This window comes from Sorex araneus, chromosome 1, assembly GCF_027595985.1.
Source record: "Sorex araneus isolate mSorAra2 chromosome 1, mSorAra2.pri, whole genome shotgun sequence".
Lineage (NCBI taxonomy): Eukaryota > Metazoa > Chordata > Mammalia > Eulipotyphla > Soricidae > Sorex > Sorex araneus.
In genome coordinates, this window is record NC_073302.1 from 163271006 (window position 1) to 163286750 (window position 15745).

A 15745-nucleotide genomic window follows, 5' to 3' on the forward strand; every position below is an offset into this window, starting at 1 on the left:
TCTAACAAGTTGCTAGAGCACTGCTGGTCTGAGAACATTTCTGTGACTAGTTCATTTCACTTTCCCAGGTAGAATACTGCCTAAGGAGAAGCACAATGAAGGATTCCTCATGATTACTGCTTAGACAAGTTTGTCACTGATTTGTCTCACACATGCAAGACAAGTACTCAACCATTGAGGTATGGCGGTTTTTTTGGTTGTTGCTTTTTATCTAAATGTTGCTCAGGTGGTGAACATTCAGTGATTCTCACCAACCTAGCTGGACTGTTGAATGATTGGTTCCTGCTGTGGTAGGGACTACCAGGGCTGAAGTGACCTGAAGCCTCTGTGGTGCCAGGTTGAACAGGGGCTCCCAGGCATGGAAGCTATGCCCCAACTCCTGTACTTACCTTCCTGCCTCTTGCAAACTTTAAAAACAATGTCCTGCATGCACCTTGCTACCTCTTTTATTCCCATCCCGCACCCCATATTACAAGCTTTTGTTATCCCCATTGTAATACTATGCCTAGAGATGTTGATTTTAAAATTATAGTATTTAATTAAGTTCCTGATGGGATAATCTAAAAGACAGTCTAGGGCAAATTGCTGCTACTGTAACTTCGACCTGTGAACTTCCACTCTAAGCTTCCACCGTTCACATTCTAGTATAAAACATCACTAACCAGACTGATGAGGTTTCAGTTTGCTAATCATTTCTGAAACTACCAGTCATTTATGATAACGCACAATTTGGGACCTTCTTGATGTTTGCCTGAAGGTGCTGTTCTATCACATGTGTATCTATTTTGCACACGAGGGCAAACGTTGATTAGGGTGGTTTGTGGAACGCCTCCTCTTCACGTTTCATTAGTATCCAACAGACACACGTGTTTCTCCGTGGGAGGGGGGAGGGACAGGTGGAAAGAATGAATGAGATAATGAATACTATGGGGGGTGGAGGGGAAGATGAAGAAACTTCTAGCTTTAGAAAACGGACTTTAGACCCCTGATTTCCACCAGAATCCTTCGCTTCCCATAAGATCAATTTCCTTCTCTTCTGTCGAATTTCACGAAGTAGGTTTTTTCTTTCTCCCCATTCACGGTTTGCATTTGTAACACAGATATTACCATTATGCAACAGAAAATAAAAACAATAGTACTTCTTCGACCTCTCTCCCCACCCCACCCCACCCCCAACACACTAGCGGTCCCGCCCCCTGCTCCGAAGCCTGCGCTGGCAGGTCGGTGCGCCGCGGGCTCCGGGTGTGGATTCTCCCGGTCAGGAAGTACGGAACGGGCAGCGCCGCATCTTCCTTTCCCGTTCCTGCGTCTCCCGCCTCCACGGCCTTCCAGGTTTCACCGGTCCGGGATGGCCCCCGTTCCCTGTCCCCGCCGGGCCATCACACAAAGCCCAGGGCGGCCACCCGCAGGAAAGCCGCCGCGGGGCCGCCACGCGCTCAAACGCGCGGGGGCCGGCGAGCGCCGGTGCGCACGGCCCGTCCCCGCCGCTTCCTTCCCTCCGCCGCTTCCCTTTCCTCCGGCCCGGGCCCGCCCGCCTCCCGGGGGCCCGCGCCGCGCAGGCGCCTGCGCAGTGCCGCCGCCCGCCTCCTCCCCCGCCCTTCCTGCGCGCGCTCCTCCTCCCGGCCCCGCCTTCCTTTCTCCCTTCCCCTGCGCGGCGAGCCCCGGGTCGGGAGCGCGGCTGTCGATTTCCCCGCCACCCCGCCCCCCTTCCTCTCCTCCCCACCCCTCCCCGCTGCTGCCCCGTGGAGGATGAAGCGGCTGCCGTGGCCCCAGCCCCAGCAGCGGCACCGGCGGTGGCTGCGGTGGGGGTGGCCGGAACTGGGGTGGTGAAGGCGCGGCGGCGGCGGCGGCAGGGGCTGGAGGGGCCGCGGGGGCCGGCGGTCGTCCAGCCGCCTCCCCGACGCTTCCCTTTCCCCTCGAGCGCCGCCAGGAAGTTTCTCGCTCCCGTGCATGTGTGTGTGAGTGAGTGTGGGTGTGTTCGGCGCGGGGCTGGGTGGCGTTGGCGTGCGGGCGCTGGGGAATTTTTGCCCACTCGGCTTCCCGTAACCCGGGCGGCTCGCGAGCCGGGGCTGTGGCCCGAGGAGGGGGCGCGGCGGCGGGCGCCTTTTGTTGTTGTTTCCTCTGCCTGGGGGAGCTGCCGGGGGCACGCGCCTGGGTGGGGCGGCTCGGAGCCCGGGCCTGCTGGCCCCCGGGGCCGCCGGGCGGGCCGCGCCGGGCACCGGCGAGCGGGCTTCAACATGATGGCGGCCGAGGCCGGCAGTGAGGAGGGCGGCCCGGGGACCGGCGGGGCCGTCGGGGGCGGCGCGGCCGCGGGCTCGGCCGCCTACCCGGCGGCGTGTCGGGGGAAGATCCCCGCGGCGCTGCCCGTGCCGGCCGCCCCCTACGCGGGGCTGGCGGAGGCCGGGCTGGCGGCGACTCTGGCTGGCGGCACCGCCTTGGGCTCGGGGTTCCCGGGCGTCGGGGCAGCCGGGCTGTCAGGGGGAGGGGCCGCCGCTGCGCCCCCCGGGGCGGGCGGGGAGCTGGCCCTGGGCCGGGGGGTCGCCGCGCTGCCGGCCGACACCTTCGGGGCGGGCGGCGGCTTCCCTCCGCTGCCACCGCCCCCTCAGCTGCCGTCCTTGGGCGCGGGCTTGGGGACCGTGGACGAAGGGGACTCCCTGGATGGACCAGAATACGAGGAGGAAGAGGTGGCCATCCCGCTGACCGCGCCTCCCACCAACCAGTAAGTGCACCCCGCTGCTCCGGGCCTCGGGGGGACGGGGGCGGTGCGGACTGCGGGAGGAAAGAGTGTCTCTGGTTCTGGGCGGCGTTTCGGAAAAGTTTGGGAGCTTCTGGCTCGCCCCCGGGTCGGGGGGTTGATTTGGTCGTTCGCCTTCCCCAGGCGTTTTCGTGGACTCTTTTGCTCCTCGGGGAAGCTATAACGCTCCAGAGATGGGTAGCTGGGGAACATGTGTCTCTCGCCGGAGCCGGATGTGATTCTGCCCCGTCCAAATCGAAGTGGTGGACCTGGGTTTAGCTGAGCCCGCACTTCCCCGGGCGATCATTACCCCCGTGGGCGCCCTTGTGGGCGCGAGCTGGTTAGCGGGAGGATTCGAATGCAGGTTGTCTGCGGGAGTGTTGTCCTTCCATTTGCGACGTGTGTGTGCGCGCGCGCGCTCTCTCCCGGGATGTTTCCTCTGGGTTTGCACTGCTAGTGCCAACTTTTTGCCTAGTGGAAGAAGAGCGAGGCAGAATAAGCCTTGGGATCCCTTCGGAAAACGTGGCCAGAAAGTTCTGTGAAGGACAGGTGTGGTTAAGGGGCCACACACCTGCGGTAGCTAAGTTGTGCTTTGCATATCCCATTTGTTACTCTGACTGTAATTCCTTGTTGAGACATTGTAAACTTTACTACAGTGTGGAAATGAAAATTAAGGAGGGGGGCCTCCCTTGGAACAGTTTTGTCGGTGGCCCGGAGTTCCATTTGAAAATTAATTTTGACAGTCTACTGCAGGCTATATGGGACAGGTACCTTCTGTATACAGTGAGTGTCTACCTTGTTCTCTTCATAAATGAACTATGCATGTGTTTATAAAGGTGGAGTTTGATGAGAGTGGAATCTAGATGAGCTCAGTGGAACTGGTTATCCTGGGTACGCAAAACTTCTGTAGGTCCCTCACCAGTTTTAATTGACCTTTAGAATTTTTTCAGCCATGGATCAGAGGCAAAAAAAAAAAATGTGGCTTATATGTTGACAGTCATCCATGGATTGTTGAAAGTGATTATTTTCTTTCCTAGATAAACTTATGTGGAGAAATTTGAAAAGACTTGAAAAACAAGTTAGGAAAAGATTCTGTAGTTTTGACTTAGGGCTACATTCTTGATACTCAAGGTAGAAAAAGAAAGTTTGTTTTATTTTTTTTGCCAGCCATGGCATAGGCGAAGTGTATTCCCTTTGTACTGTTCACTAGGAGTTCGATTTTTTTGGTTCAGTTTTACTCCATCTTAGGTCTATTTATTACATGCAGACTTTTCTGAAGGTGTTGGGAGTTACAGGTACAAATTTTACTGCACTGGCCATGTATGTATACATTTAAGCCTTTTTGGAAAAATTAGTTAAATATTAAGTGCTCATTGCATTCTCAGTACTGTGGTTATAGTAACTGAATAGTCTTATGCCAATTCATAATTGGAGTCGTCACATTTTATCTTAGTTCTAAATTTTTAAAAAATAGAACTTGTAGAGTAGCTTTAGGTTCAGAACAGTTAAAGCAGAGAACAATGTTCCTGTTAATTGTAAGCATGAATGAATACTTAGGAGAAATTGTGAAAAGTTGTCTGAAATTTCCATCATTTTATGTGAATTTGGACATAAAAACAGTTGTTTGACTATATGAAAATTTTTGCTATTCTGCAGTGTATCTTCCATTTCTGGTTGGCTTCTCAAATTTGTCATTGAGAAGTACAAATTTCCCTTTTTAAAAAACAACTCAGTCACCGGAGGCAATATCGTATACTGGTGCAGATTCTGAAGTTATGCAAGATTTGGGTTGGAATCTTGACTCTGTCATTTACTGAGTAGTCATGGAACGGTTAACTTTCCCATCTGTAAAATGGGGCTAATAATTTGTACCTTTCTCCTCTGGTGGGTTCTTAAAGTTTAATGAGAACAAGTACAGTGCCAGGCACATATGTGTTCAATAGTCTACCAAAATACCTGTAATATTTTTATTGTGATTAGTTTGCTTGCTAGTTCTGTTGCTATAAGGACTTTATTACTCTTAATATTGTAAGGACTCCTTACTCCTTATTCATTAGAGAATGTTTTGAACTCTAGAAGCATGTCTCTTATGATTATATTAAATTTAATTTGATAGTTTTCCAGCAGATTAAGTAGCCACAGTGATGAATTGAAGTGTTTCGTATAAATTTGTTATTTAAAGGAAAAGGCCCTTGGTTAATGTCAGATCTTTCTTAAAGGTACTGAGAAACTGTTTTTTGACTAAATTAATATTTGATTATAAGAGGCTTGTCATCTTGGTTATTGATAACACAGTATTAAGGAGGTTTAGACAGAGTTGAGTTCACGTGGTTTCCAGAGCAGAAATCTCTGGTCACAGAGTTTAACTTTCATGCCCTTAGTTTTGTGCCACTGGTGGGCACAAAGTCATGTGACGATATATAGATAGACCTGTGCAAGTATGTTAGTGTTGTTTGTATTTTGTACTTGGTTTTTCTGTTTGTGCAGTGACTCCTTAGTCTTATGTTTATTATTTAGCATTTTCATTAGTTTGGTTAAACCTGGAAAAGTTTGTATAAATTTTGTTGTTGGGCCACAACTAGCTTGCTCAGGGATTCCTTTTGGCTCTCCTCAGTGATGATTCCTGGAGGGCTTGCGTGACCATGTAGTGCTGGGGATATGTGTAGGCCCATGCTTGTGTAGGCTACAACGCATGCACTTTACCTGCTGTACCATCTCTCTGGCCCCAGTTGATATAATCTTAACTATTAACTTTTATTTAAATACACTCCTTTTTGCAAGCTTTGAGGACAAACCTTTACCATTTTTTAAATTTGGATTACAAATTTTTATTCCCTTCAGCAGAAAAAAAATTAAAGAAAATAAAATCTTATATTTATGCCTCAAAAGGTTAGTCAAAACTGCTAACATGGCGTTCAGCAAAGAAAAGGCTTAGGTAAAAGAGGTGTCATTGGTACTATGATTTTTAAAAGTTGCTTTTCATGGTTCCCATTTATTTTTATTTATTTTTTTTAGAGGTGTAGGGAGATAGTAAAGGAGTATTGTTTTACAGACCACCTTCAGTCATGTATAGAGAAATTTGAACCTGCATTAGCGGAATCCAATCTAGATATTTGTGTGCACGCACACACACACTCACACTCACACTCACCTTACTTCATTAAAAACATCTAGTAAATAGTTGCCACCATCTTAAAAATAGGATGCTTTTACATTAAGATCTAGGTCTCTAGTACTTGTTGAGAGACCCTAGGCCTTGTTGCCTTGTTTCTACTTCTCATTTGTGCAGTGCAAGTAGGTTGCTAGAACTGAGTTGTCTGTGAGGTTAAATTCTGGGCTTCCATGTTTCCTGTAGTTTCCACCAGGCCCCTTTGCCTTTGACATTATTTACCTGGCAGCTAGCACCTGACAGGCAGATTTTTTTTCCTTTTGCTTTTTGGGTCACACCCAGCGATGCACAGGGGTTACTCCTGGCTCATGCATTCAGGAATTAACTCTGGTGGTGCTCGACCATATGGGATGCTGGGAATTGAACCCGGGTCAGCCTCCTGCAAGGCAAACACCCTACCCTCTATGCTATCGCTCTAGCCCCACAGGTAGACACTTAAGACAGAAACTTTGTTTTGTTTTGGGGCCACACCTGGCAATGCTCAGGGCTTATTCATGGCGGGGCTCAGGGGATGATATGGAGTACTGGAGATTGAACCTAGGTAGGCCGTATGTTAGGCTGGTGTCCTACTTGCTGTATTTTTGCTCCAGCCCCCTCAAGACCAGAAACTTGAAAGTAAAGGAAATAAGAAATGTAAATATGTTTTCCTCAAAGATCATCTATCTCTCTGCTGTCTGTGTTTTTAAGTCAGTGTTAGGGCATGTCTTCATTAATTTTTTCATTGACTGCACTATAACTATGGAATGTGCCATTATTTTTCAATAAAAATGGGAATCAGAATTGTTAAATTACAGACAGGATTAGTGACCAGAACCCACATATTTTTATTGTATTAATAGTTGAATAATAGGGGGCTGGAGCGATAGCACAGCGGGTAGGGCGTTTGCCTTGCACGCGGCCAAGCCGGGTTCTAATCCCAGCATCCCATATGGTCCCCTGAGCACCGCCAGGAGTGATTCCTGAGTGAAGAGCCAGGAGTAACCCCTCTGCATCGCCGGGTGTGACCCAAAAACAAAACAAAAAAAATAGTTGAATAATAGTAAATATTGCTGAATTTCAGGGCTGTAAGAGTGAGTAACTTGCTACTTTTCTCAGTGGGTCTTCTGGGGTCATTTTAGAGCTAATAGGAAGTTAAGTAAACCAGTTATTACCCAGGCTAAATTAAGATAAATACCATGAATGAAGAATCATAGAGGTTAAAAGAATACAAAATACAAAATCACTGTATCACTGTCATCCCGTTGTCCATTGACATTGCTTGAGCGGGCGCCAGTAACGTCTCTGTTCGTCCCTGTCGGTGCTAGTGTAGCCCGATGGTGAATTGTGGGCTCTTTCAGAATCAGGGAATAAGGACTGTCGTTGTTACTGTTTTTGGCATATCCAGTACCCCATGGGTAGCTTGCCAGGTTCTGCCACGTGGGTGGGATACTCTCGATAGCTTACCAGGCTCTCTTAGAGGGAAGGAAGCTTTTGGGGCAGTCTCTAATTGCTTTTACAGGTGTTCCCAGTCTACCAAATGTAAGCTTTTGGTCAACTGGCATGTTGTAATGATCTGCACACTGACAAACCTGCCTGCCTGCGTCTCTGGGCAGCACCTGGGACATCTTTGGCCTCAGGTTGATCTCCTTGAGGTTGGTGGAGTGCGCCCGGGGGTTTTTGAGCACCTGGTAGAGCAGGACCCTATCTCGGAGGGTCTGTGTTAGGTCGAACACCTGCGCTGAGACCCAGGTCAACGGCGGTTGGCTGACAGCACCCCACAGTGGATGAGCCACTTCGAGCACTGCCGCCAAGGTTCTATGTCTGACAGGCACTGCAACTCAGCCCTGCGGGGCTGGTGCCACCACGGTTTCTGTGAATAATATCCAAATACATATAATTAGGATCAGTAAAAGTCTTAGAGAAGAAGTAGCAGATACCTTTTCTATGCTTAATATATTTTCTGAATAGGTTATTATTGGGTTTTATGTCCTGTAAATCAGTCAGTTAAAAGAAAAAAATTATAAGCCAAAAACTTTTGACTCTTCTAGCCTACTGAACTCTCATGTGGTCTGGGGGAAGGTTAAAAGGGGTACCTGTAATACTAAGAATACAGAATACAGTTAATGAGTAGAATTAGTCTGTATCATTGATTATCTGTTCTGCAACTAGCCAAACATTGACAAGAGACAAAAAGAAAAAGGGACAGTCATAAGTTAGGGAGAAGGACGAATGAAGAGTAGACTTTTACCTTCCTCATTATTCCTCTGCCTTTACTGATTTTTAGGGAAATGAGAAAATACCTTCAAAAGTAGTTCAAATATCCAAAATAGTTCCTTTGTAGGAAAAATTTATTGTTCTCGTGTAATAACACATATAATAATTATGTTTTATTATAACACTAATTATTGTTAACATTCCTTGATTGTTTACTAACAGGAACTGTTCTAATTGGGTTACATGTGTTGTTTTAATTATTTGTACTATTTTATTCCTAAACATGGTTGATAAAACATTTGCTTTTGATTCTAAAATTTGAGCAGGATTTGATGGGGACTGCTCATCCTACATTCTTTGGCTATACCATCCAAGGTGGTTTCTTAGCCATAAATCTGGTGCCTCTTCTGGAATGACTGACTAAAACAAGTGGGGTTTAGTTGGGCATCTTTTCTGTAACACCTTGTTAAGCATCACTCTCCCAACACACACATACTTTATTCCTACCTCTTCCATTCCCCTTCAGTTTTCCCTTAGTAACTTTCCCACTTCATTCGTTTGAATTTGTTAATCACATAGTGGCTAATTTTCACAAAAGAGCTAGGTTTTTAAGAGAACAAGCGTCTTGTTTTTGTCAATGCTTATAAGCATCTTTGTCCTTTCGGTCAGTTTAAAGTCCAGTGGCCCATGTCAATCATACAGCCTTTGTAGATTTAGGATGGGAGGGGATTGATTGAGTATACAAGGACACTGATACCTGGAGGTGCGATTTCTTTTTTTTTTTTTTTTTCTGCTTTTTGGGTCACACCTGGCAATGCACAGGGGTTACTCCTGGCTCTGCACTCAGGAATTACCCCTCGCGGTGCTCAGGGGACCATATGGGATGCTGGGATTCGAACCCGGGTCAGCCGCGTGCAAGGCAAACGCCTTACCCACTGTGCTATAGCTCCAGCGCCCCAAGGTGCAATTTCTTGAAACATCAAGTGATGTTAAAAGTGATGCATGCATCTTTGGATTTTAGGAATAGTGGAAACTCATTGTTCAGGTGCAGAAATAGATTTATATATATAGAGAGAGGCCTGTTAGTGGTAGAATCGGGGCAAATCCAGTTCCCTTAATTTTTCAGATATATTTAGATATGAGTAATATTCGTAACTAATTTTGAGGGAGAGGAGATGAAAAGGTGCACTCAGTGTTAACTAGTAAGTTATATGTGAGGCACTTTGTATTACCTCATTTAATTTTCACAACTGTGTAGTGAGAATAGGTATTGATTTTCATTGTTGTGAAACTGCTAGAACTGTAATTTTAATTCTAATACAAATTCTGTGAAATTTTCTTTCCCTTGAACATAAAATACGTGTATTTATACATTCCTACAAAAGCCAATAAATTTATGGTTTGAATTATGTATACCCCTCCCATTTCACAGATTGAAACCATAAACCCTCTGTGACCCTAAAAGGACATAGGGCTTTTAAGGAGGTAATTGATGTCCTAGGGGTAAATCTAAAATCCAGTAGGATCATTGGAATCTTAAAAGGCCTGGCATTCTTATTCGAAGAGGAAGAGAGACTCTAGGAGTTCTTGTGCACAGACAAAACCTATATGAAAGCTCTGAATTCATGAAGACAGAGCAACTCCTGCCAGATTGAATTTCATTAGATTCCTGCTCTGCTGGCACTTTATCTTTCATCTTCAGAATTGCGAGAAAACAAATTTCTGTTGTTTTTAAGACTGTTCTTCCACCTGTGGTTCAGATCTGTGCCGGAAATTTTCTAGCAGTTCACAGAAAATTTCTCCCTAATCATGTAACTGCTACATTGCTGCTCTGTAGACCAATGCTGGTCTTCAGGTGCTGAAAAGTTGTAAACCACAGTAGTCTAGTGTGGTTATTAACTGCAGGTTCTTGAACAGATGGTTGTCAGCAGGCGTGAAAAGGGAGCAAACCACTGGTTTAAATGATCTAGTCTTTACTGTCTGTTACGGTAGCCCAGGCTGATTGATAAACTGGGTCGTTGCATCTTTAAGAATGGTTTTAGACGATTTGGGGCCAGATTTATTGTGCTAGGGAAATGGGGATCTCTTTTGCCTAAAAGAAATTAGTGTAGGACTTGAGAGCTAGACCAGGGCAAAGAGATTTGCCTTGAATGTGGCTGACTACAGTTCTATCCTTGGCACCACTTCTGGTCCTGGTCCCCCAGCAGCATCAGAAGTGGTCCCTGAAGATTGATCCAGGAGTAAGCCCTCAGCACCACCTTGTGTGGTGCAATCCACCCTGCCCTCAAAACACTGCACTGCACTGTAGCACTGTCATCCCATTGTTCATCTATTTGCTTACGCGGGCACCAGTAATGTCTCCGTTGTGAGACTTGTTACTGTTTTTGGCATATCAAATATGCCAAGGGTAGCTTGCCAGGCTCTGCCCTGCAGGCAGGATATTCTTGGTAGACTGTCAGAGAAACCAAATGCAGGTCTGCCTCCTGCAAAGCAAATGCTCTGCCCGCTGTGAATTTCATTTGTTCTACCTGGAGCAGGACTTTGAATAAGTGTGTTTCAGTAACATTGAATGCCATTATTTCATTATAGCTTCAAGGAAAAAAAAAAGTACTTCCATCTAGACTAATGGCTCTGTGGAGTTTGCACATTTCCCCAATGTCTCTGGGTTTTCTCTAGGTGCTTTGACTGCTTCTCATTATCCACAGATATGCAGATATTCACATTAGGTTAGCTGGCATAAGTTTCCCCAGTCTTGTGTGGTTGTGAGTTCCCTGTAATAGACAGGTGATCTGTCCCTAAGCTGTCAGGATAGTCCCTGGCTACCGACCCGGAGCTGGAGTAAGCAGGTGGAAAATGAATACACATGAATATATACATATGATGACATATGTAGTTATATGATTTGTTTACTGTTAAAATACACTGAGTCTTAGAAGTATGGTGAAGTTTTTATGATTAGAAATGCACTATAGGATCTTAACACTTGTTTAAATCATTTAGCCCATGGTAAAATTGATTTTGTCACCAGTCTGTTTTTTTCCCCACTAAATTGTAGCTTATAAGAACTTATAGTGACATTAAGTGTTTGAGGGAGAGAGCATTAGAGCATGTGTGTGTTTTGTTCTCTGTAGTCTTTTATTTGTAGTTTTGTAATCCTTAGTAGTTAAGTTGCAGATTTGTTTTGTGTCTATCTACTAGAATACCTTGTGCCGCCTGGTTTTTAACCAAACTTATCTTCCTTTATCTTTAATTTAGGCAACCATTTATCTATTTTGTTATCTCGAGAAGGCTGTATAAATGGAATATTATAACATGTAACTTCAGGTTGCATTTGTCATTTAATGTAGTATACTAAAGATTTAAGTTGTTGCATGTATAAATGTATTGTTCCTTTTCTGTGCTGGGTCGTAGTTCTGTGGTATGGATGTGCTGCAGTTCACATGTTGAAGAGCATTTGTGTTATTTTCAGTTCTGGCTAACAGGACAAAAGCTATGAACATTTGCCTTCATGTTTTTCTGTGAGCATACATTTTCATTTCTGCCTGATAAATGCCTGTAAGTGCAGTTGTATGGTAAATGACTGTGTAGTTTTTTTTTTTTTTTTTTTTTTTTTTTTTTTTTTTTTTAATTTTATTGAATCACCATGTGGAGGGTTACATAGTTCTCAGGGTTATGTCGGTTATACAGTTCTCAAACACCCTTCACTTCACCAGTGCCCATCTTCCATCACCAACCCCCCCAGTATACCTGCCGCCCCCTCCCACCTCCCCAGTCCCAACCCTTGCACATGATATGTTTCACTTCGTTTACGCCTTATTTCGATTACATTCCATGTTTCAACACACAACTCACTACCGTTGTTGGGGTTTCCCCCAAAAAAGAAAAGCAGTCCTATTGCCAAGGAGGCATTTGATAGTTCTCCATTGCTAAGAATATAGAGATATTAAGTCCCGCTGTTTGTTACAGTTTTTCTTTTTCCCCCTTGCCCCGCGCCACCGAGTTCACGCCTGTTTTAGTAATCGCCACGCTGCCTGACAAGGGAAAAAAAAAACCGAAAAGGATGGTTATTTCCCGTCATCAGCAGGCGTGGGGCTCTGGCTTAGTTGATAGACTTGTAGAGTATCTGCAAGCAGTCTCTGGAACCGACGGTCTTGCGCTGGTGTCGGCTCCGGCTCGGGATTCCACCAGCGTCCCGCTGTTCCTTGTACATAATTTTTCCCCTTATATCCCATTCCCACGCCACCAGGTCTGTTTGCTTAATGGACATCACACTGTAGTTGATGACACACCGCGTTTCTTCCCGAGAAAGAAGAAAATTTCTTCTCAGCCGGCGTGGGGATATAGCTTAGTTCAGTCTAGTGAGATGGCTACCACTTTGATTGCCTTCAATATTTCAGCAACAGACTTACTATTAGGATCTCCCACAAAAGTCCGCCCCATTAGAAAGGAACCATTACATATTGCTCATACTAAGATGACATTAAGTTGCGCGGCCGCGGCAGCGGCCGCGCGGTTTTGGGTTTCTGTATAAAGTCCAGGGAAAATACAACCAGAAATAACATCACTATAAACTTTTACCCTTTTATGGTGCTCATAAAATGGAGAAACCTAGAGAGAGGCTCAGCGTCTCCGTTTTGCGCTCAGGAAGACCGCGGCCCCTGCGCTGTGCTCAAGAGGGAGGAGTTGAGAGAGAGACAGGTTAAAAGAATTGGGGGATGCCCGGGTCCCACAGCTTCAGCACGCCGTGGGGTCTCTGGTCCCATGCCGGAATTAGTTCAGTGGGCTGCTTGGGGTCCGAGGGCGCTCCCTCGGGCCCCTCCATCATGCTCCTTCCACAGCCGGGTCCAAAAGGAAGCACACGTGGGGGAGGTGGGTTTAAGTATCTAACTGCGGTGGGCGGGGGTCGCCGCCCCCGCCCCCTGGGGACTCCCGCAAGCGCGCTCACGTCCTGTTTTGGCTGAATCGGCGACTCCGTTTTGCGCTCAGGAAGACCGCGGCCCCTGCGCTGTGCTCAAGAGGGAGGAGTTGAGAGAGAGACAGGTTAAAAGAATTGGGGGATGCCCGGGTCCCACAGCTTCAGCACGCCGTGGGGTCTCTGGTCCCATGCCGGAATTAGTTCAGTGGGCTGCTTGGGGTCCGAGGGCGCTCCCTCGGGCCCCTCCATCATGCTCCTTCCACAGCCGGGTCCAAAAGCATGACTGTGTAGTTTTGTAAGAAACTATCAGTCTGTGTTCTAGTGATTGTAACCTTTTACTTTTCCTCTTCTGACACTTTTTTTTTTTCCAGGGGTAGGGAAAAAGGACCAAAGTATGAAGCTAAAGCAATCTCAATTTCAGAGCACAGGGCTCACCCAGGATAGGGCTTCTGCAGCACCAAATCACGTACCAAGTTTTGTGGCTAGTATCTAAGACTTTTTTTTTCTTTTGCTTTTTGGGTCACTCCTGGTGATGCATAGAGGTTACCCCGGCTCTGCATTCAGAAATTACTCCTCCTGGAACCATATGAGATGCTGGGATTCGAACCCGGGTTGGCTGCATACAAGGCAAACGCCCTACCCGCTGTGCTGTTGATCCAGCCCAAATCTCTAAGACTTTTTAAGCTTGCTTGACTGCTTATATTGATGACTGCACCACCAACTTGGTCATTCCTTTGGGACTAGCACAGTGGGTAGGGTATTTGCCTAGCACGCGGCTGACCCAGGTTTGATTCCTCCGTCCCTCTCGGAGAGCCCAGCAAGCTACCGAGAGTATCTCGCCTGCATGGCAGAGCCTAGCAGGCTACCCATGGTGTATTCAATATGCCAAAAACAGTAACAAGTCTCACAATGGAGACGTTACTGGTGCCCGCTCAAGCAAATCCATGAGCAACAGGATGACAGTGACTGGGGCTCACATTTTGCAATGTAGAGCGATACTGAAAATTGAATTTTGGACCTCATACATGTAAGATAATGTGCCTTAGACTGACAAATATTCCTGAACCTCTTTGATTTTTTTCAGTATTTTAAAACTTCTTTGTATATTTCTGTATACCTAGTACTGTACATTTATTATTTCCTCCTTTCTCTTTCCCCTCACCGCCCCCCCCCCCCCCTTTGAACATTATGGTTTGCAATACAGGTACTGAAAGGTTTTCATGTATATCCCTTTACCTCATTTTAGCACTCCCATTTCCAGCTATTGTTGTCATAGTGGTCCCTTCTGTATCCTAACTGCCCTGCCCCTAAACCCTACTTGTGGCAAGCTTCCAGCTGTGGAACAGTCCTCCTGGCCCTTGTTTCTACAGTTCTTGGGTGTTAGTCTCAGACACTTTATGTCCCACAAATGAGTACAGTCATTCTATATATGTTCCTCTCCTGACTCATTTCACTTGGCATGATACTCTCCACATCCATCATTTATTAGCAAACTTCATGACTTCATTTTTCCTAACAGCTGCTTAATATTCCATTTTGTAGATGCATCATAATTTCTTTATTCAGTTGTCTGTTCTTGGGTACTCAAGTTGTTTATATGTTCTGGCTATTGTGAATAGTGCTGCAATGAATATAGGAGTGCAGATGACTTTCTGCAGTGTTTTGTGCTCTTAGAGCATATTCCCAGAAGTGCTATTGCTGGACTATATGGAAACTCAATTTCTAGTGTTTTTTTTTTTTTTTTTTTTGCTTTTTGGGTCACACCCATCGATGCTCAGGGGTTACTCCTGGCTTTGCACTCAGGAATTACTCCTGGCGGTGCTTGGGGAACCATATGGGATGCTGGGGATCGAACCCGGGTCGGCCGCATGCAATTTCTAGTTTTTTGGGGGAATGCTTATGTTTTCCAAAAGGATGGACCAGCTGGCAATCCCATCAACAGTGAATGAGAGTCCCTTTCTCCCCCCAGCCACATCAGCACTGGTTGTTCTTGTTTTTGCTGCGTACCAGTCTCTGTGGCATGAGATGATGTGTCCTTGTTGTTTTGATTTGATTTGAGGAAGTTTCTGTTGATTTTTTTTTCTCCCCATTTTTTTTTTTTTTGGCTGGGCTTGGATTTTTTTTTTTTATAAAGTTCTATCAGGTCTTGTATATTCTGGATACCCTTATCTGATGGGTATTGGAAAAGCAAATTTTCTTATTCTGTGGGTTCTCTCTGTATTTTGGTCATTGTACTTTTTGAGGTGCAGAAGCTTCTTAGTTTAATGTAGTCCCATTTGCTTATCTTTATCTACATTTGCTTGGTCAGTGGTGTTCCATCTTTGAAGATGTCTTTAGTTTCAATGTCATGGAGGACTGTCTATTTTTCTCTAAGTATCTTTTGGCTTCAGGTTTTGATATTGAGGTCTTTATTTTAATCTCTGGCTGTGTGTTAGAGGGCTGAGGTTTTTGTTTTGTTTTGGTTTTGCAGGTAGCTGCCCATTTTTCTTTTCAGCACCATTTGTTGAAAAGTATATTCATGATTTCCTAGTCAACTTTTATAGAAACTTGCAGAGATCGTTTACTTTTTCCATTGAAATATTTTTTCAAGTTTCTCCTAAGAGTAAGTATAATCTATATACTCAAATAGAATTTTACATTAGCAAAATATTTGGATAGCCTCAGTGTTCCGTTAGGGTTCATTGTATGTATTTTATTAAATTGCATTTAGCTAGTTCTGTTTCTATTTAGTTTA

The 15745-nt window shown here is 45.6% G+C and overlaps 1 protein-coding gene across 2 annotated transcripts in view; it reads left to right on the top strand.

The window, feature by feature from the left end:
- Positions 1-1640: 1640 nt before the first annotated feature.
- Positions 1641-15745, top strand: part of RASA1 (RAS p21 protein activator 1) — a 97072-nt gene continuing 82967 nt past the window's right edge. For both annotated transcript variants that reach the window (XR_008627948.1, XM_004613098.2), the window contains exon 1: positions 1641-2719. Coding sequence is in view for 1 of the 2 variants with exons in the window: in XM_004613098.2 (XP_004613155.2) it covers positions 2238-2719 (482 nt within the window). In the remaining variant the exon portion in view is untranslated. The remainder of the gene's footprint in view (positions 2720-15745) is intronic.